This window comes from Plecotus auritus (genome assembly GCF_963455305.1).
Source record: "Plecotus auritus genome assembly, chromosome: 6".
In the NCBI taxonomy this organism is placed as follows: domain Eukaryota; kingdom Metazoa; phylum Chordata; class Mammalia; order Chiroptera; family Vespertilionidae; genus Plecotus; species Plecotus auritus.
Genome location: NC_137773.1, coordinates 52,482,667 through 52,505,031, shown reverse-complemented (window position 1 = coordinate 52,505,031; position 22,365 = coordinate 52,482,667). Strand labels below are relative to the sequence as shown.

The following is a 22,365-nucleotide window of genomic DNA, read 5'->3' as shown; positions in this document are numbered from 1 at the left end:
AGGCATATAAGAATAGCACATAGGAAAGCATGAATATGTTAAATAGGCAAGTGTTGAAGAGAATGACAGAAATGAATCTTAAATGGGCAGAATTTATGCTGAGAACTACAGAGAACTATTGAACATTTTTATAAACAGCAAAATAAGAGTTGCTTTTTAAAAGAAAATTCATGCTAGAAGGGGGAGGATGGATTTGAAGATTGGCAAGAAAAGAGGCATAGTGGGAGTTCTCCTTGTCAGAAAGCATGGGTTCTTTTCCCATCCTTAAGGCTGTGGCATGGGGACAGAGAGAAACATTTATGAAATACCCAAATGTATTTAGTTACCAATGACTATTTTTAAGATAATGATTGACTGGAGGTGCAGTTACTGGGAGAAGGGAATTAAGGAGCTAGAGAAGCAGGCTTGGGAGGAAAAACCAAGTTCAAATTAATGGAAGCTTTGGGACATCCTTGAAGATGGATAATGATTTGAAACTAGAGAGGAAGTGACCTCTGAACTGTGAATAAGATTTGAGAGTTTTAGCTGGCTTTTATAGCTAGAAGCCAAGTATGTTTTGCTAATTACTGTAAGTCTGATACATGCCTGGCACATAATTGATGATCACAAATATGTATGAATGATGAATTTTATTACTTACTGGCTAGACTCCCCTGAATTTCTGGAAACATTAGCTATCACCAAACGAATACATTCTGTAGTGTGCTACTTCCTTCTGTGAGAAAACAGCTGCATTTTAATTCTAGTCTTGCAGCTTTCTTTGGAAGCAGGCTACCTGCCAACAGTGTCACTGTTACCTGCCTCTCCACCTCATTTGTGATCCTTCGAAGTGAATTTTTAAGAATACCCTTTAATTTTGGTAAAAATTTGTCCACTTTTATTTTTGTGATGTAGTAACACAAAACTTTTTAATTTTTCTGTTTATTATCTTTTCTAGAAAAGCAAATTATGAATTGAGTTGTTCAAATGCAGCATGTCCATAGCAAGATTGTGAAATAACTCATAATCAGAGACAGTTTTTCATAAATGTAGAGTAGAATTTAAAAATATGATTAATTCTCCATATTAAACCACATCATAAAACAGCAAACTTCCTAGACCATTATATTCCTACTCTATAGAAATGCCTTCATTGTGTTAAGTTTTAACAATGTTCTAATAAACTTTAGAGGACCAATATCAGAAGCATTGCCATAACTATTTATCTGTCATAAAACCATAAAGACATCTATTATGTAAGGATTCAGTTCATAAATTTTTCTAGGAGTTAAATTCCAGAAAGATTTTTACCTCCAAGGAGCTTGTAGACTTTTATAGTGAATACTCCCTCATTTTATTTCTGTTTTTCCCCAATTGCTTAGAAACCCTTACACTAAATTTATTGCTGCCATGCTGCTAAGAGAAAATCCTCCTAGTTGGTTGCTTAGAAACATCTATTTGCCTTCTTCCTGGAACCTTCTCCCTCCTCCCCTCCCCCCATCATTTATGCATTCATTCATTTCATAAACATGTATGTGTTCCTATTTATCATGTTCCAGCACTCTTTGGGACACTGTGAATACAGAAATGATAGAGAATTCCAGTGCTGGGTGAGCTTATATTTATGTTTGTTTTGTTCTTTGCAAGCTGCCCCACGCTGTTGTTTTGGAACTATGTAGAAATAGTATAATCCTAAATAAATAAGAAAATATATCATTATAATGTTTATGTAAAAAAATTAGCAAATGATGCTATTTAGTCAATTTTAACTTTAGTGTGTAGTTATGGTTTTAAAACCCAGTGCAGATTTATTCACATATTCAGGATTTCAGTTCTCATCATTTCACTAATCCCAGACCTTCAGTAGTTTCTCACTTTTATAACATTAGATCCAGACTCCTTGGGTATTTTGTAGCACTTTGTTGCCTAAACCTCCAGAAAGTTGTATTTCTAATGACTATTTCTGCTGTTATGGTTCTTTCCCACTTTTTGCTGTATTTCTTAAGGAATTTTTATTGTTTCTAGGTTCTTCTGTTTTAGGAAAATATACCCAGTTTCCGTTAACAAATGTATTCATAAATGTAATTCTAAAAAAATAAAATAAAATAAAATAAAGCCACCTCAGAGGCCTCACATGGTTTCTGGTGTTTCTGAGGAGTGCATGGCTGTGCTGGTTAATTATGTGTCAACTGAACCACAGTGTGCCCAGATATTTGATCAAACACTGTTCTGGGTGTGTCTGTGAGGGAGATTTTGAATGAGATTACATTTGAATGTTAGAATGAGTAAAGCAGATTGCCCTTCCCAATGTTGGTGGGCCTCATCTAATCAGTTGAAGGCCTGAATAGAACAACAACAAAAACAGAACACCCCCCCCCCCCTACCCCGCCTGTATTTAGCTGGTACTTCAGTCTTTTCCTGTCTTTGGACTCAAACTGAAACGTTGGCTCCTCTTGGGTCTTGAGCCTGCTGGCTTTCAGACCGGAATTTATACCATTGGTTCTTCTGGCTCTCAGGCTTTCAGACTCAAGAGTGGACATGCAAAACAAGCTTTCCTGGGTCTCCCTCTTAACTCCACTCCACACCTAACTCCAAAGAAAATATAATCTAGTATTGTCCCCTGGAAAAAGAAAAAACAACTTGGTGATCAGCTAGCAATCTCTCCCACACTCTACAACAAATACTGGGGACCCTGTGATTATCTTATTTTTAGTGCTCTAGCTACCTCTGCTGTGGAATTGAGCTTTACTTCAATACCAATAAATGAATTGTGCTTTATAGTTTGCGATTTGGAGTTCTCAGTGGAAATTTATTAGGGCTTTTAGGTGATGTTGGTGAAGTTCTTTGAGGTATATTAGTCTGCTTGGTCTTGGTTTCAAAAGATTAGGGAGAATGGTATTTCAATGGACAAAGTTACTTATACTTTAATTTGTTATTGAGTAGCCCAGAATCAATGCAGAGAACTTACATGAGATCAATGATATATGAAAATGAAGGCACAAATGATATTTGGTGATTTCAGCAACTTGTATGGAGTGAGAAATACACAAGAGGCATAGAACCCTGGGCTTTCTATCTTTTATATGTTTATAAGGAGGGAAAATGGTAGCATCACTAAATGTTTTACCTTATACCATATAAACAAATGCTTGCTGCACTAAAACTGCATAGCTCAGAACAACCATATAGATCAATACAGAAATAGAGGATTTGAACAATACTAGGTGTACTGGTTAATAATGCGGATTGTTTTTAATAGATGGAGTTACACATATGTTGATATATATGCAATTTGATATGTATGCTATTTTGTTGTATTGACAGCAAGCTTCAAAACTTCAAATGTCAAATTTGCTGAAGGTGTTAACATCATAGATATTTTTATGCTTAAAAATGTAGAATTTTGTGCCAAAAATAAGAGCATTTGGGGGAAGTTTTAATTCATTACTTTATTTTGAAGACAAGTGCTGCTGAATACTTTGGGAAGCTTATGGTGAACATGCTCTATCTCAAGATACTTGTGAACGCTGGTTTAAATGCTTTAAAATTGATGATTTTGATGTGAAAGACAAAGAACATCCAGGTCAACCGAAAAAGTTTGAAGATGAACAGTTGCAAGCATTATTGGATGAAGATGCATGTCAAACTCAAAAACAACTTGCAGAAAGATTAAGTGTTGCTGAGCAAACAATTTCTGATCATTTACAAGCAATGGGAAAGATTTGAGAGGAAGGAAAATGGGTGCCACATCAACTGAATGAAAGACAAATGGAAAACAAGAAAAGTCATCAGTAAAATGTTGATTCAAAGGCACGAAAGAAAGTCTTCTTTGCATCGAATTGTGACTGGCGATGCAAAGTGTATTTATTTTGAGAATCCCAAATGCACAAAATCATGGGTTGATCCAGGTCAACCATCAACTTGGACTGCAAGGCCAAATTGCTTCGGAAAGAAGACAATGCTCTGTGTTTGGTGGGATCAGGAAGGTGTGGTGTATTATGAGCTTCTAAAACCAGGTGAAACCATTAATACTGATCGCTACTGACAACAAATAATCAATTTGAACCATGCTTTGATTGTAAAACAACCAGAATGGGCCAAAAGACATGGCAAGGTAATTTTGCTTCATGATGATGCACCATCACACACTTCAAAACCAGTTAAAGACATGTTAAAAGATCTTGTCTGGGAAGTATTAACCCACCCGCTGTATTCACCAGACCTTGCTCCTTCAGATTACCACTTGTTCTGATCGATGGCACACGCACTTTCTGAGCATCACTTCAAAACATACAAAGAAGTGGAAAATTGTGTTTCTGAATGGTTTGCCTCAAAACAAGAAAAGTTCTATTGGGACGGTATCCACAAATTACCTGAAAGATGGGGGAAATGTGTAGCTAGCGATGGACATTACTTTGAATAAAGCACTTTTGATGTTTCTCTTGAAATTATTGTGTTTTCTTTGATTACAAAATCCACATTATTATCCGATGCACCTAGTACTATAAACTATTTGGACATATTAGGACACATAAAGAACACTCCACCTAATAACAGCAGAAAGAAAAATGGATACCAATTTATTGAAAGAAATAATAATACCAATCTTTCTCTAACTCTTTTAAAATATTTAAGAGGAGGGAATAATTCTAGACTCACTTGATGAGGCAGCATTACCCTGATATCAAAACCAGACAGAGACTCTGTTAGAAAACCTCGGACCAATACCCTCTATGAACATTGATGCAGATACATGTTTTTCTTAAGTGCACATGGAATATTCTCTAAGATAGACCATATGTTAGGCCATAAAACATGTCAGTAACTTTTTAAAAATCAAAATCATATAAAGCATCTTTTTCAATTATAATATAATGAAACCAAAATCAGTAGCAGAAGGAAAACAGGAAAATCCACAAATGTGTGGAAATTAAACACCACACTCTTAAACAACCAAAAAGTCCAAGAGAAAATCACAAGAAAATAATAAAATATCTTGATATAAATGAAAACAAAAACACAACATGCTAAAACTTATCAGATACAGTGAAAGCAGTGCTAAGAGGGGAACTTACAGCTATATATGCTTATATTAAAAAAATATTTCAAATTAACAAACTAACTTTATATCTTAAGAAAGTAGAAAAAGCAAAGCTAGCAGCAGCACAGAAATAATAAATATTACATGATAAATGGAATAGGTCATCTATAATAATAAAAGCATACATAATATGCTAATTAGACCAGACAACTCTCTGGACGAAGCCAGGTCTGTGAGGGTAGCCCGGGTCCCGGGTGCCAGAGGGAAGCCCGGGTCCTAGGTGCCAGAGGGAAGCCGGTGCTGGCAGCCGGGGGAAGGAAGGCCTACTCTTGCATGAATTTTGTGCATCGGGCCTTTAGTAGGTTAATAATAGAGAAAACAGTGAAACCAAGGGTTGGTTCTTTGAAAAGATCAACAAAATTGACTACCCTTTAGCTAGATTGAATAAGCATAAAAGGAAGACTCAAATAATTAAAATCAGAAATGAGAGAGTACATTTCTACAGATATAAAGAGAATATTATGAACAATTACTGGAGGCCCTGTGCATGAAATTTATGCACTTGGGAAGGGGGGGTCCCCCCAGCCTGGCTTGTGCCCTTTCACAGTGAAGGAGTCCCGCAATCGATTGCCCCAAAGAGGTAGGCCCTGCCCACCCATCTTGGGCTCTTCGATGGATCGCTGGAGCCGGGGTTTCTGCCTCTGCGGCAGGTGCATAGGGCCGTGGGAATCCTGGCAGAAGCTGCGTGGAGCCATCTTGTGACAGCGTGAGGGCATCACACGTGAGGGCGTGACAACTACTTAGCCTTTTATTAGTAAGGATATGCCAACAAACTAGATGACCTAGATTAAATGGACAAATTCCTAGATACACATAACCTATTAAGATTAAATCATGGTGAAATAGAAAATCTGACAGACTAGAAGGTGATTGAATCAGTAATCAGAAACCTCCCAATTAACTGGTGAATTCTATCAAACATTGAAAAAAAATTAATTCCAGTCCTCTTGAAACACTTCCAAGTAATTAAAGAAGAAGGAACACTTCCAAACTTACTCTATGAGTGCAGCAATAACTTGGTACCTGTCAGACAAAGAAACTACAAGAAAACTACAGAACAATATCCCTAATGAATAGGGATGCAAAAATTGTTACCAATTAAAATGACCAAGTGTCTTCCTGGGATTTACTCTTGGAATGTAAGGATGGTTCAACATATGAAAATAAATCAACATAAGACACCACATTACCAGAATGGAGACAAAAATCCCACATGATTATCAATTCATGCAGAAAAAGGATTTGACAAGATTCAGCACCCTTATATAAAAAACTAGGGGTCCAGTGCATGAATTTGTGCACCTTGAAAGGAACTGGGGGCCGCAAGGCTGCGGTGGGCACAGGGGCGGGTCCCCCATCCTCTGTGCCCCCTCCCAGCCCCTCCCACCACGGCCTCTGGTCCCCTGTCTGCCTGCAGCCCCACTCCCACCGCTGCCACTCCCACACACTGACGGCGCTAGCCCTGCTCACACCCGCTGACAGTGCCCAGAGCAAGTGCACGGAGGACCATGGCGTGCGGGAGCAAAGAATTTTCAGTAACCACCAGAGGCTCGCCCCCATGACAGTGTCAGGTGCCCCGCCTTGGTCAGGTGCCCCTGCTCACCTGCTCCACCATCCTGCCACAGCCGATGCCCGCCATGTTCTGCGCGCATCCCCTGGTGGTCAGTGCACATCATAGCGACTGGTTGTTGGTTGTTCTGCCATTTGGTCTATTTGCATATTAGGGATTTATATATATAGATAACAAACTACGAACAAAAAAACACACACTGTCTCACAATAATAAAGGCCATGTATGAAAAGCTAACATCATATTCAATGGTAAAGACTGAGAACTTTTTCTCTAAGATGTGGACCAAAATAAGGATGCCAGCTTTTGTCACTTCTATTCAACATAGTATATGTTTCCCCCACTATCTGAAAGTAGATTTTTTCCTATGAAAACTTTCACAAGTAAAACTGGTGTAAAGCAAAGGGTACCCCCCCACTTTTTGAAAATGGGATAACTGTACTGGAAGTCCTAGCCAGACCAAGTAGGCAAGAAATAAGACCTCCAAATTGAAAAGGAAGAAGTAAAATGATCTGTGTTAACAGTTAACATGATCTTATATGTAGAAAAACATAAAGATTACATACACATACACACACACACCAAAATACTTGTTAGAACTAATAAAGGAATTGTAGTTGCCAGGGACTTAGGAGGTGGGGGAATGTAAGAGTTCTTTGATGCATATGGTTTTAGTTTTGGAAGATGGAAAGAGTTCAGCAGATTAGTTGTATAACAGTGTGAATATACTTAACACTACTCGACTGAACAATTAAAATTGGTTTAAATTATAACTTGTATGTTATGTATATTCTACCACAATTAAAAAAAATTTAAACTGCACAGATTAGTTACTTCAAGGCTCCAGGCCCGACAATATCTTACTTATTCTTTTAAAAACCAATGTGTGACAAACCTCACAGTTTTGTTTGGAGCTTGATGGCATGTTCACACCATAGTGTAATAGACTTTAAAGTAATACACTGAACTTAGTGATATAATTCTCAGTTGTCAGCTGGTATATTACTGAATAATGATAGAACACTGAAGAATTAAGCAGAAACAATTAGGTCTATATTTCTACTTCTTTTTAAAAAAGAATAAATAGCAACAACAACCTTGGAATATATCATTTTCTTAATGGAGACTATTACAGAACTGCTTTGTCTACAGAACAGTTTGCGACCACTTGCAGTTTATTCATAAGTATTTCACTTGTATAGTAAGGTAGATATGGCTATTTCTGGGTAAATATCTTCATAGCTTAATACTACTAGTAATCTAAATTTTGGAAATTTTTAGAAGGTTTGAAAATGCATGCTGTTAACATTTTTGTGATTTCTTTCCATTGTTTTATCAGTAAACATATAATAATGCAGTGGGTAAAATTAAAATAAGAGGTAGCATGGCACGTTGATGTAATGTTTTTGGATGGTTTCTAATCATGTGACTTTGACCAGTTTTTAAATCTTTCTGATTCCAGTTTGTAGATTGGAGGTGATAATGTCCACCCTGTTTATTTCCTGGGCTTCCCATTAATTCTTCCATGGCGGGCCAGTACACCAGAGCTCATACAAAGCACTTAGGACATTTTTATCCCCAACAAATTAATTATTAAGAACCTAAAGTATGTGTTCATTTTGAAGAAGATATGGGTCTAAAGTGATTTTAATGTTCATTATTACTGCTATTACTAATTTATGCATTTCTGTTTTACTCAAATGTTATTGATAGTCAAGCAAAACACCTTACATTGTATAAATCATGAGAGGTTCTTAAATTTTTAGAACAATGAAGCTTTTAAGGTTATTAACAATTAATAAGCAATTTGCAAATATACTCATTTCTGTGCCAGTAAGTGAAAATTTTAAGAAATAAAATTTCTTGTTATTGAGTCAAACTGCCCTTCTTCATTTACTTCCTATCCCAGTTACACTTCCTTCTTAGGATTCAGAGAGCTCAAACTCTTCTAACAAATGACAGCATGCATCATTTTTTATTGTCTTTGAACATAAAGATGGTGTCATTAACATACCTTTTAATAGATTATGTTCATATTATGGTAGATCTGTGTTGATTTAAAAAAACGTGTTTTCATGGTTTTCAACTTTAGAGTTAGAGCCAATGATCTTTAGAAGAAACCAAGGCAAACTAGCCCACACATCCATATAACATTTTGATCTCAATAGCAAGGGTCCTAATCAGTTGAGTTAACTATATGGAGAAAAAGCTTTGTATAGCCTAATGATTCTTTTTTAGAAACAGCTTTATTGATACATTATTTGCACCTTCAGTTTAATGTGTGAAAGTCAATGGATTTTAAAATACTTAGAGTTATGCAGTCATTACCATATTCCAGTTTTAGAACATTTTCAGCACCCTTCCTTATCCTCCAAATCTTTCTATCCATTAACCCTTTCTTTCCACTCTTTTCCCTAGGTAATCACTAATCTATTTTCCATTTCTCTGGATTTGCCTGTCTTTTTAATGGGAACATAATCTGTGATCTTTTATTACTGGCTTCTTTTACTCAGCTGAACGTTTTTGCAATAGAAGTGTCCCATATTTGTTTGGTTTTTAAGCGGTGATTTGATTTCAACCAAAAACTATCACATTAAGTTGTGATAAAAGTCTTTTTCTTTAATTTTTGTTTATCAATGTATTTTGGCTTTATAATTATAAGATTTCCAGTTGTATGTTTTTATACACTTACACAATGTTATAGTAAAGCAACTTAAACATTTAGGAAAGAAAACGGGGTGCACTTATTATTTGAGTTTGGTGATCACTGTTATCTGTATCTTGAGATTTGTGCCACTGGCTCTTTGTTTTTAGAAGCAGGCCTGTAGCTCTCGAATCTATGTCCTGTGAGATTGGAAGCTGGTATTTTCCACATGGTCAAAACATAATTTAAGTAATTATTAATTATTTGTTTTAAAAGCCATCCTGAAATAAAGAAGGTTTTAAGGAGAAATGATTTCTTTTTAAGTATACTTACACATATTTTTTCAGAACTTTGTTTTATTTTTACGAATAACTTAATTTCACAGATAATCAGTATGCATTTCCAAGGCTTTTGGCTATGTTTGGGTATTTTATGCATCTCAGTTAATGCAGAATTCATGGATGATGATGTTGAGATGACAGACTTTGATGAAAATCCAGAAGAGACTGATGTTAATGAAAATGAACTCTCCTCAGAGGTAAGGTTATGAAAAATCAGTTGTAAATTATTTCTTTACATGATATATAGGAGTGACTAATCTCTTAAGATTTATTTCAGTCAAAATAGTCTTCATTTTCTAAATAAGTAGAAAAACATGCTTTCCCCCAACTGTTTGTTGCTTTGTGTTTTAGAGTGCCTGTGAACTACAGAAATTTGTGCATGGCACTTAACATGGTTTTATTACCAAATAAATATGGGGAAGGTTTTTACTACGAAAATAGGAGAAGTTCATCACTGGCTAAAGAGGACTAAGTGCTTCTAGCTAAGAGAAAGGTTTTCAGTCTTATTTCTGACACGGCCAGCTCTCCTTAGGTAAAAGAAAAGGTAGTATTATTTGCAGTTCTCCTAGGAGTAAAGTAAAGTAGCTTTTTTTGTGCGCGTGTCTTGAAGGAAAAGAAGTACTAAATAAGAGGATGAATTAGAAAGGGAAGTGATGACGAGGTCAGCAGTTAGCAAGCTCAACCGTGTTTCTGTCTTAGCATCAATAAGATGTGCCGTGAGGTGGTGACTAACAGGAGTCTGAAAAACTTGGCAGAGTTTTTTTATGTCTTGACAATCCGTAAGAGCTTTCACATTGAGGACTATTCATCTGTAATAATAAAAGCATAATATGCTAATTAGACCGGACAGCCAAACAACCTTCCGGACGTCCTTCTGTACGACTTTCTGGATGAAGCCAGGGCTGCGAGGGCCCAGCCCCTTGAACGAATTTCGTGCATTGGGCCTCTAGTATATAATATTAGGACAATAAGACATTTTTCAGAAATATTTTTGATGATGAGAAAGCATCAATTGCATTGTGCCAGCTGAGCTTAAAGGGTGAGAGTAATATGCAGTGGTTATAGACTCATTGTAGAGGTTTCTGTTTGGAAATGCAAGTGTTGTTCAGCTGTTTAATGTGAATATTCACTCTCCTATTAAATTTTAAGCCCCATAAGCACATTCTTTTAAAACTTAGTTTTATGAACCACAGAAAGTAAGTACTAGTAATCAAAGTGCTAATGACTGAGTTAGATACAGCTACTACAGGGTCTTTGGAGGTGAACTCTCCAAACCAGTTGGCAGATACCTACCCCTCTTAACTATAGTTGGTGATAATTTGAAAAGGTGATAAAAAGGGGGAAAGAACAGTTTTGATTTTTAACCCTTCTAATTTTATGACATGAGTAATCAAGATACAATAAAGTATAAATAAAGGGCAAAATACACTGCTGGTGATGTAAAGAGTGGTCTAACAGAAGAACGAGGCCTCTGTGACACCATTGCTCAATGTTCCGTTGTGCCCAAAACAGAGAGAGCAGGTAACTTCATAGTCGGTTGACTATTTTGATAGCAGAATCTTGACCCTGTTGATAATTATGTGGAATCTTGTTTAACCATTTGTATGCCATAAGCGTCTATAGATGCAAGCGGTGGACCTTTTTAAATTAAATTCAAAATATCGTGGCAGTTAACTGGTTAATTACTGATTTTTCTCCCTTTAACAGACAAGAAATGTTATACTATTAAGACAGGATAGGGACAGTGAAAATAGAAAAAGTACTTCTACATCCTTTTCTCTAAAGGCTAAGAGAAGACATCTCATAATTAATCATACAAATAAAATCATGAAAGCTGATTCAGATCTATTATGTTTGGCAAAATTTAATAATTCATCATCAATTCAAATTATCTCTTCATAATTTGTCAGTAAATTATCTTTAATCTTGTAAGTTCTTTTGTTGGTATGTTCTATATAGTATAGCGGTTAAGTGTACAAGCTTTGGAGTAGGACAGCCTGGACTCGTATCTCACTGGAAGACAGTGGGCAAGTTACTTTGTCTCTTTCCTATAGTTTCATCATAGATGAAATGGGCACACAACAGTACTTTTCTCGTAGAAGTATGGTGAGGATTAAAAGGCCACCGTATCTCTGTCACCACCACCTCATCCATCATGATCATCATCAGAGCAGCTCTGCAGATAATGTGCTTTGCAGTGCTTTCCCTAGTCAATATTTTTGTGTTATAGGTTCCTAATTTTTCAACAGTGTCATCATTCTCTAGTCACATATCAGTGAAATTTAAGAGTCAATTTTAAACTAGCCTACATGCTTACTAAGTTCTTTACCTTGTATTTTTTAAAAATATATTTTATTGATTTTTTTTACAGAGAAGAAGGGAGAGGGAGAGAGAGTTAGAAACATCGATGAGAGAGAAACATCAATCAGCTGCCACCTGCACACCCCCTACTGGGGATGTGCCCGCAACTAAGTTACATGCCCTTGACCAGAATCGAACCTGGGACCCTTGAGTCCGCAGGCCGACGCTCTATCCACTGAGCCAAACCGGTTAGGGCTACCTTGTATGTTTATTGTGCTATTTATTTTGCTTCTAATGATTTATATCCCCAAATGTTATAAACTGTTAGAATTCTTTTAAGGCCATGTCAACTGTGTCATGAGGCCTTCTCTATTACTTCCTCTTCCTTCTGTGTTAGAGGAATCGGTGTAGCCTCTGTATATCCTTGCATATATAGTATTTTTTTCCCCGTCATCGATTCTCTTATATTTTCTTGTATCTTTTCATCACTAGGATACAAAGTTTTGAGGTCGGAGACCATGTTACCTTATATCTGTATTACCTATATGTCTGTTACATAATAAGTTCTTAACTAGTGAGATTAAGTTAACTAAAATATTTGTGAAGATGAATAACTTTAGATTTTTAAAAATTATTTTCTAGATTAAATATAAGACACCTCAACCTATAGGAGGAGTATATTTTACAGAAACTTTTGATAGTGGAAGGATGGCTGGGTGAGTATTCATTCAAAAGAATGATTTCCTTGACTTGATTTTTTTTTTTTTGAAATTATTGGTTATTGGCTTACGAATATTGCCCCTACTATGGAACTATAAAAATTTTTTAAAGTGCTTTATTTGACAGTGTAAACCAGTATCTTAACACATTTTTGTTATGGATAGAAATGTTTAACTTGAATAGTTATTTATTTATATAAAGAAAATAAAAACAAATGAATTATGAATATAAAGTAAAAATTTATAACTTTCTTCCCCCTTTAGGACAGATATTAATAATATAATTTTACATGACAAATTTAATTTACTCTTCTAAATAATGGTAAAACAGTAAGATTTATTACTTATTGATTATTATATGCCAGACACTCTCCTAAATAGGTAGGTAAATACTACCTTTATCTCATTTTATAGGTGAGAAAAGGGAGGCTTAATGTATCTTACCCATGATCATACAGCTGATTGCAAATAGCAAACCTGATTTAACTCTAGCCTTGCAGGATGATGTATAGGTGTCCGATTTAGCCTCTAACTGTTTATTTTTGAATGAGAAGTAACTGTTGGATATTCTTTTATTGTTTTTCTAATATGCATTGTATCTATAAATTACGGTTTTATTTTTAATGCTATACATTTGCTTTTACCTTTCCTTATAGGTGGGTTTTATCAAAAGCAAAGAAAGATGATACAGACATGGAGACTTCCATATATAATGGTAAAATGTTTATTTAAATATTACTAGTATGACCCATAGTTCACTAACTTTTGAGATTATATTTATATGAAATATGTATATGGGGCCTCAGTCTTCACAATAGAACACTCAGTCTTTTGTCCCTTTTCCAGTATTTCTTGGAGTCCGTGGGTAATCCATACTTAAGCTACCAATATCAGATTTCCTTGCAGGACTATTTAGTGTTCACAGAAGTTAATGATAGCGTCTCTCTCTCTCTCTCTTTTTTGAAAATATATTTTTATTTTATCAATTTCAGCGATGAAGGGAGAGGGAGAGAGAGATAGAAACATCAGTGATGAGAGGGAATTACCAATTGGCTGCCTCTTGCATGTCCCACACTGGGGATTGAGTCCGCAAACTGGGCATGTGCCCTGACTTGGACCATGACCTCCTGGTTCATAGGTCGATGCTCAACCACTGAGCCACACAGGCCAGGCAATGATAGCGTCTCTTAAGTGCCACTTGAGTAAGTTTCATTTTCACATTTTTAGGAATAAGCAAATGGGCATAAAACATTAAGTGCTGGGATATAGGGTTTACATTGGGATTAGACCTATTTACATTTTTCAGATTGAGTTAATAAAAATACAATAGATGTTTAATAAATACCAATCCTTTTAAGTGAACAACTTTCAGGATATCTTATGAAACCATATAAATTCTTTTATGAAGTTTTATTTACATCAGATTTTATATTACCTGGTATTGTCTACATGATACTAAATGGTACCATGCAGTACTAGTGATAGGTGGTACCTTTTTCATAGCTGATAAGTGTCTGTGCATAATTGCAAAGAAAAAGCAACATAGTTTTAAAAATCTGCGAGGATCAGGCTGAAACCGGCTCTCTGACATCCCCCGAGGGGTCCCGGATTGCGAGAGAGAGGGCAGTTCTCGGGTGACACACCCTGGAATCAGGCTCCCTCCCCTCTGGTTCCGGGTGCATCACCCAAGAACCGCAGCTGCCAAGTCACTGCAGCTCAGCAGCTCCTGCATTGAGCATCTGCCCCCTGGTGGTCATTGCATGGTCAGACGGTTGCTTAGGCTTTTATATACAGTATATACTAGTAGCCCTGCACACGAATTCGTACGCCAGGAGCTCTCTGTGGGGCCTGGCTGCTCTATGCCCGCTGCCCAGAGGCTCTGCTGCCCAGAGGCTCTCTGTGGCCCAGAGGCCCATCCGTGGCCAGGCGTGTAACATTTGCTTCGTCGCCAGGGTGACAACGCAAGCATTCCTCCCCCCCACCGGGCCTCTCTGTGCCCGCTGCCCAGAGGCCCTTTGTGGCTGGAGTGGAACACTTGCCTCGTCACAGTGGCGACGAAGCAAGCACTCCGCCAGGCTGCTCATGCTGCCTGCTCTCAGTGGCTGCCCCCCTGGGACCTGGGGACTCCGGCGGGGCTGAGAGGACTGGGTGCTGCCATCTTGTGGCTATGGGCGCCGCCATCTTTGTGACAGAGTGATGGTTAATTTGGGTATTACCCTTTTATTAGATAGGATATATATATCCTTAAAATCCTAAAGATAAAGGTGTTACGTCTTAAAAGAAGATTTTTGTTTTGGACAAAACAGGTTAGGAGTGATTAATACAGGTTATCAGTGTGAGAGAAGTAACATCAAGTAAATTAATCTTTTTTAGAAAAGTATAGTATAACCAAGTTAGATGGGGAAAAGGAAGAGAAACCTGAAAACTTTAAAAAATGCATTTTTAAAAGCCCAATAGAGTCTACAAAATGATAGACCAAAAACACCTTTCTCTGACTCATAAGCCTGGTTCAGGTAGTTGCTCTGTGGGTTTTTTCAGAAAGAAAAAAGTAATATAGAAAGCATTAGTGATTCAAAAATGCTTGTTTCAAGTTGGCACAATGCTAGAAAATAGCCAATTTTTGTTAAATTGAGTTTTTTTGGAATAGGCAATCCTACAATTTTCAAAATTAGAACAAATCAATGTAAGTTGGTTATTTTCCTTTCTAAAAAGAGGACAAGAGAACATTCTAATACACAACATTTGGGCTACAGGTATTGTATGCAGCCCATAATCTAATTTCAGGAGCTTCCTGACCTTAAACCTGGGAAATTCCGGCCAGAGAGGGCCTAATGCGGCTTTGCAGTGGTACAGCTTGTGCTTATCCAGTGCCTATCCAGTGCTTGCTACTCTTTTGTCCAAAGGCCTGAGAGCTGATTGGCTTAGCCTGGGAATCGTGAATGCAATCTGTGTTCATTGTACATACGATTTTCAAAATAAAATTTAAATCGCCACAATAACTTCTGCAAAGTAAGAAAAGTAGCTATTGAATACCATGTGTTCCAAAATGAGGTGAACTGCATATTTTGTATTAAAGATGTTCTCTGTCTCGTCTGTAATTTTAAAATATCTCAATTTAAAAATATAATGTTGAGACAAAGCATATTTTGTAATTTCATAGATAAAAAAAATTTCAGAGAAATCCAAAAATGAAGCCAGCTTTAAAAGGGCTTTAATCAGATACTGTAGTGTTTGTTATTTATTAGTTTCCACAATTTTATCTAAGAAAATGAAACCATTCTCTGGTAAGAGAAAAAGAAGTAGGCATACATACAGTTACAGATATTAAAATTTGCTTTATTTTTCCCAAATCAGCCTTCATAGAAAAGTCCTAACGATCACCACTGCTGATAAATAATGTTTAAGTCAGTGTTTGGTTGTAGTTTAATTTGCTCTGCTTTATATTTTAGGAAGATGGGAAATAGAAGAACTGAAAGAAAACCGAGTGCCTGGTGACAGAGGACTGGTGTTGAAATCCAGAGCAAAGCATCATGCAATATCTGCTACTTTAGCAAAACCCTTCATTTTTGCCAATAACCCTTTGATAGTTCAGTAAGTTTTATGTTTTTAAAGATTTTCTTAAATTTATATTAGTTTTATATAATTTGATTTGTGAGTATAACTATAATGGTTATAAAATGGGATAAAAATCCAGATCTTCCTTTTCAGTTTTATTTACTTAAGCACACAATGCATGTGTACACACAAACACCCTGGGGTTTTGAGTGAAAAGCAGGTTAATTTAAAAATAATAGACAGTGACTGAAACTAGACATAATAGGATAAGTAAGCTGTATTTACATTTATAGATATAATTTACAAATTGCTCTTTCTCGTTCTTATCTTTTCATAGAGCTCTTTGTTCCTCAAGTCACCTATAATAAAGCTATATCTCTTTTTATGTTATTTTACTTAAAATAATGAATGTGTATATTTAAGTCACATCGTGCACCATTTATTTGACTTTATAGTCTTCAAAGACCTGAATTTCTTTTGACAGCTACTGCCTAAAATAAAACTATGGAGAAAACTTTGAGGAAAACAAACTCTCCTTTATTTAAAAAAGGAACAAGGACAAAACAAAACCTTTCTTCTGATCACAAGAGAAGCTAACATTTTTTTTGCATTTTTGACATATTAACTGATGCCTACTTTAATAATATAGAAAAAGAATATAGTTAAATGAAAATTACATTGCCCACATATTCAAATGTTATTTATCAATTAAAAATTTTAATATCAATTTAAGATCTTAAAGTTAACCATGGTACGAAAACTATAGGATTAAGTTCACATATAACATTAAAAAATTTCGCTAGCATAACACTTTTAAAAGTCAACTATTATTACAACTTCATTTAAACATTTTTGTAATATTAATTATGATTTTATAAATTTTCATGATTTATGAAAGCAATGGTAGTTTTGACTCATAAAACCAATATAGGAAATGTAGAAAATTTTAGTCATGAGAAAATAAACTCTCCCTTGCACAATTGTACTTACATTGTTTCTTTTTTTTAAGAAGTCAAGTAAATTTAGTTTTTATTTCTCCTTGATTTTTATTTATCTTTATTGTTGAAAGTATTACAGATGTCCCCCCTTTTTTCCCCTTTGACACCTTCCTCCCACTCCTGCCCCCTCCCCAGACCTCTACCTCACAATTGTCTACGTCCATGGGTTAATCATGTATTCATATAAGTTCTTCGGTTTATCTCTTCCCAAATACCGCCCCCCCTCCCCCCCACTTTCCCTCTGAGAATCCTCAGTCCGCTGCATGCTTCCATGTCTCTGGAACTATTTTGTTTTTCAGTTTATTTTGTTCATTAGATTCCACATATAAGTGAGATCATGTGATATTTGTCTCTCTTTGCCTTATTTCACTTAGCATAATACTGTCTAGGTCCTTCCATGTTGTCTCAAAGGGAAGAGGTCCTTCTCTTTTATAGCTGCACAGTATTCCATTGAATAAATGTATCACAGGTTTTTTTTATCCACTCATCTACTGATGGGCACTTGGGCACTCAGGCTGTGATGGGCACTCATCTACTGATGTTTCCAGCATCAAAGTGAAAAGGGAACCCACTGTATGGAAGAATATATTTTCCAATGATACATCTTATAAGGGGTTAATTTCCAAAATATAGAAAGTACTCATATAACTCAATAAAAGGAAAACAAACAATCCACAGTTTAAAAATGGGCAGAGGACCTAAATAGACACTTCTCTAAAGAGGACACACAAATGGCCAAGAGACATATGAAACAATGCTCAATGTCACTAATAATCAGAGGGATGCAAATTAAAATGATAATGAGGTACCACCTCATACCTGTCAGAATGGCTACCGTCAATAAATCAACAAACTGCTGGAAAGGATGTGGAGAAAAGGGAACGAACCCTAGTACGCTGCTGGTGGGAATGCAAACTGGTGCAGCCAGTACGGAAAACAGTGTGGTGTTTCCTCAAAAAATTAAAAATGGAACTCCCATTTGATCCAGTGATCCCACTTCCAGGAATACATCCTAAGAAACCTGAAATACCCATCAGAAAGAATATATGTGCCCCTATGCTTATAGCAGTGTTATTTACAATAGCTAAGAGAAGCTAATGTTTTGAGCATTTATTTACCCATTGCTGTGACAGGGTAATCATCACGACAGGCCTTTGAGGTGTAGGTATGGGCAGTGTGTCCATATGATAGATGAGCAACTAGAGACTTAGAGCTTAAATAATTTGCTTTTACCCTCAGAGTCACTAGAGTAAGTGGCAGAATCAAGAATAAATCTTAGGTCTATTTTACTCCAAAGTATACACTTGTCACCATATTGTAGAGATCTTAAGAACTAAAGCAAAGTAAAAATAGGAGAGGAAATAACCATGATTTGGCATCTCAGATAATCAAAATGTTACTGTATTTCTTGTTCTTTTAAATACAAAATGTATACACTATGTTCACACTATTAAAGTTTTGTATTCTATTTTTTTACTCAATTATCACTAAAGTTTCTTTTAGAAAGATTTTAAACAATAGTCCATTAAAATTACCACTAGTTTCTGTTGTTTCTCTAGTTTTTATCTTTCTTTTTTTTTTTTAAATATATTTTATTAATTTTTTACAGAGAGGAAGAGAGAGGAGAGGGATAGAGAGCTAGAAACATCCATGAGAGAGAAACATCGATCAGCTGCCTCCTGCACACCCCCTACTGGGGATGTGCCCGCAACCAAGGTACGTGCCCTTGACTGGAATCGAACCTGGGACCTTTCAGCCCGCAGGCCGACGCTCTATCCACTGAGCCAAACCGGTTTCGGCTCTTTCTTTTTTATATCTATATCTATATCTATATCTATATCTATATCTATATCTATATCTATATCTATATCTATATCTATATATCTATAGATATATACATTTTTAAAATTGATTTCAGAGAAGAAGGGAGAGGGAGAGAGAGACAGAAACATCAGTGATGAGAGACAATCATTGAACGGCTGCCTCCTGCACACCCCCTACTGGAGATCGAGCCAGCAACCTGGGCATGTGCCCTTGACCGGAATTAAACCTGGGACCCTTCAGTCCACAGGCCAATGCTCTGTCCACTGAACCAAACCGGCTAGGGCTAGTTTTTATCTTTCTTTTTCTTAAATTCATTAAACTAAATCATAACTTTTTGGTTTTCACTGATAGACATTTCTTCATTGATTTATATAATTTGTAATTAATCACTTTACCCAAATTCTCTACTAAATGCTGCTTAATAAGTCTGTGTCTCATTGCCTAATTCAGTGTCCAGCAAACTCATTAGTCAACAGAGCGGCAAACGGCAGCTCGCAAGCCGCCGTTTGCCGACCACTGGCCTAACTAGTTCCTTAAGGTGTTTGTTTGTTTGTGTGTGTGTGGCGGGGAGGGGGGGCGGGGGTTGCTGAGAAGTACTCAGTGTTGTAAATCCATGAAAAAACACTCATGTCAGTTCTCTCCTTCAGCTGTTTTACTATATTTCCCATCTCTCCTGGTTGTTAAAATCTGAAATACTCCAAGTTATTGATTGAGATTATGAAATCTCTTTGCTGGAGGCATTTAATGGGATATACAGTTCTTTGACATGGTTAGGTATAATTGAACTGAAAGACAAATTAGTAGTGCACTGGATATCTATGATCATTAGCAATTTCTTAGAGTTCTGTTGCTGTGGCTATGGTCCTCATAGCCTTTGTTTTTTAGTCTATTAAGAAATATGTGTAGTGTATACCTTATCTGAATTTGAAATTTCCTATTATTGTTTTAGTCAAAGTATTTTACTCTTAATTCTGCAGTTCTGATGGAAAAATTATTTCAAAAGTTAGTTGGCTTTTTAGTACTTGATAACCATTCTACTTTTGACATTTTAAGGATGTGCATAGAAAAAGCATTTCTGCTCATTTCCTCTAGGCCAGTGGTCGGCAAACTCATTAGTCAACAGAGTGGCTAACTGTGGCTCGCGAGCCGCATGTGGCTCACGAGCTGCGGTTTGCCGACCACTGCTCTAGGCTGTGGATGTGCTTATTATGGGCTTTCTGGCAATATAAAATATTTATGTTTAAATGAGTGGAGAGTGATGTAGTAGATTTTTAAAGAGCAATTAGTAATTTTTACTTATCAGCAGTGTGATTTTTTTCCCTTTATTTAGATATGAAGTAAATTTTCAAGATGGTATTGATTGTGGAGGTGCATACATTAAACTCCTAGCAGACACTGATGATTTGAATCTGGTATGATATTTTAATGTTAATAAGTATTAAAGTTAATAAGTACTTTAAGGAGTAATTGATAAAATTAAAAATTTTTAATTTTCAACTGAAATTGAAAACAACTTTGAAAATCTTCATCTAACATGAGTTTTCATGGCTTTTACAGTGTGCCTTCAAGTTTGATGTACAGCCGTATTACTTGATGGCATCGATTTTTGTAATTTTTAGCAACATAAAACAACATTTTCCATGTCTATAAATAAGAAACAACATGGTGTTTATAAATGTCAGTGAAAGATCAACTTAGAGTTATTTTCTTTTACCAAATAAGAATCATAAATTTGTTCAGAGAAATAAGATAACAAAGCAAAGTAGTGAAACAGAATGATCAAATAACTAAATAAAAAAGGTGGGACAGTTCAGAAATTGGCAGCCCACAAAAAATAACTAAAAATGTTTCATAAAGAAGCAGCTTGTATAAAGCCCATTTGAAGGCTGGAGATGTTGAATTCTTACAGCGTTCTCCTACAGGAGGCTGTGTCAGGGTTCCTGCATACAGCACAATAAGATGTAGGAGATAGTGAGATACCTGTCAGAACACATGGCTCTGCACAGGCTGTGGAACATGGAGTAAAGGAGTCATGCGCCACTATTTGGACCTGGTAAAGGGGAGGTTATATATTAAATGTGCAAGCTCTTGTTTTAGTTATTACCAGGTGACAATCACCTGAGGGTAAAATGACAATAATAAAACCTAGTGCCAAGCATTTCTTTAAGCACTGTACCTGATTAATTCAGTTGATTCTCAGAGAAACCTTTTAACATAGGTACTGTTATTATCTCCACACTTCAGAGGTGATGAAACAAAACTACAGAGAGGTTAAGGAATTTGCCAGGGCCACATGCAGCTAATATAAGTGGCCAGCGGTGGGACTTGAACCCCAGCATCTTACTCTAGACCCCATGTTCTTAACCAGTAGGCCATGTCAAATGAGAAATTACTAGTAGTAAAACAGTAGAAAAAAACAGTCTCTGTGTCTGTTTTTGTTTCTGAATTTCTCTTCACTCTGCTCAGGAGGGTCATTTTCTAGTTTATTCCTGAATAATAGTGATGGATAATTGTTGTCTTAAGGTCATAAGTATGTTTTTCTCTGTACTTAAGTTTCTTAATAAAATATTAGTAATGCAGATTTGCATAAAGTAACTAAGCTTATTATGATGTTGCTAGGGTGGTTTCAGCTTCCCCCCTACATCTTTATGAAGGAAGAAGTGTGTGCTTTAAAAAAACCTATTTTGAATAATATTTGTCATTTTCACACATCCTTTTTTTGTCATGTGTGTCAAATAATTCTTTGGTGAATTAGCATTTAATACATTTTTGTAAAGTCGGCCCAATTGGATAGACTAGAGAAATTCATTAAATACTCTAATTCTGGATTAATCCCATCACTCATCTCTCTTTGAAGGAAAACTTTCATGATAAAACATCCTATACCATTATGTTTGGACCAGATAAATGTGGAGAAGATTATAAGCTTCATTTTATCTTCAGACATAAACACCCCAAAACTGGAGTTTTTGAAGAGAAACATGCCAAACCTCCAGAAGTAGACCTGAAAAAGTTCTTTACAGACAGGAAGACTCATCTATATACCCTTGGTATATCCTTTTCATTCATTCATTCACTCAAAAATATTTGCTGACTATTGATATTTTCATGGCAAGTGCTTTGGGAAAAACAAACATGGATCCTATCTTTTTAGGAGAATAAGACAGGCATAATTCTAATATAGGTGTAAAGTAAAATACCATTTGAGAGGTACAGATGAGGTAGTCAAGAGTTCAAAATATCACTTCCAGTTTGGTGACTCTGAGAAAACCTAGTAAAGGAGATTGTATCTGAACTAGTCTTGAAATGTAGATAGAATATGGAAGGTAGGAG

At 36.1% G+C, this 22,365-nt stretch overlaps 1 protein-coding gene across 3 annotated transcripts in view; it reads left to right on the top strand.

Moving 5' to 3' along the window:
• Positions 1–22,365, top strand: part of CLGN (calmegin) — a 48,927-nt gene that overhangs the window by 2,051 nt on the left and 24,511 nt on the right. For 2 of the 3 annotated variants that reach the window (XM_080672151.1, XM_080672150.1), the window contains exons 2-7: positions 9,680–9,832; positions 12,579–12,652; positions 13,312–13,370; positions 16,105–16,246; positions 20,363–20,444; positions 21,890–22,082. In XM_080672151.1, coding sequence (XP_080528277.1) covers positions 9,689–9,832; positions 12,579–12,652; positions 13,312–13,370; positions 16,105–16,246; positions 20,363–20,444; positions 21,890–22,082 — 694 coding nt within the window. In that variant the 5' untranslated portion in view covers positions 9,680–9,688. The remainder of the gene's footprint in view (positions 1–9,679; positions 9,833–12,578; positions 12,653–13,311; positions 13,371–16,104; positions 16,247–20,362; positions 20,445–21,889; positions 22,083–22,365) is intronic. The other variant, XM_080672149.1, reaches the window with a different exon arrangement.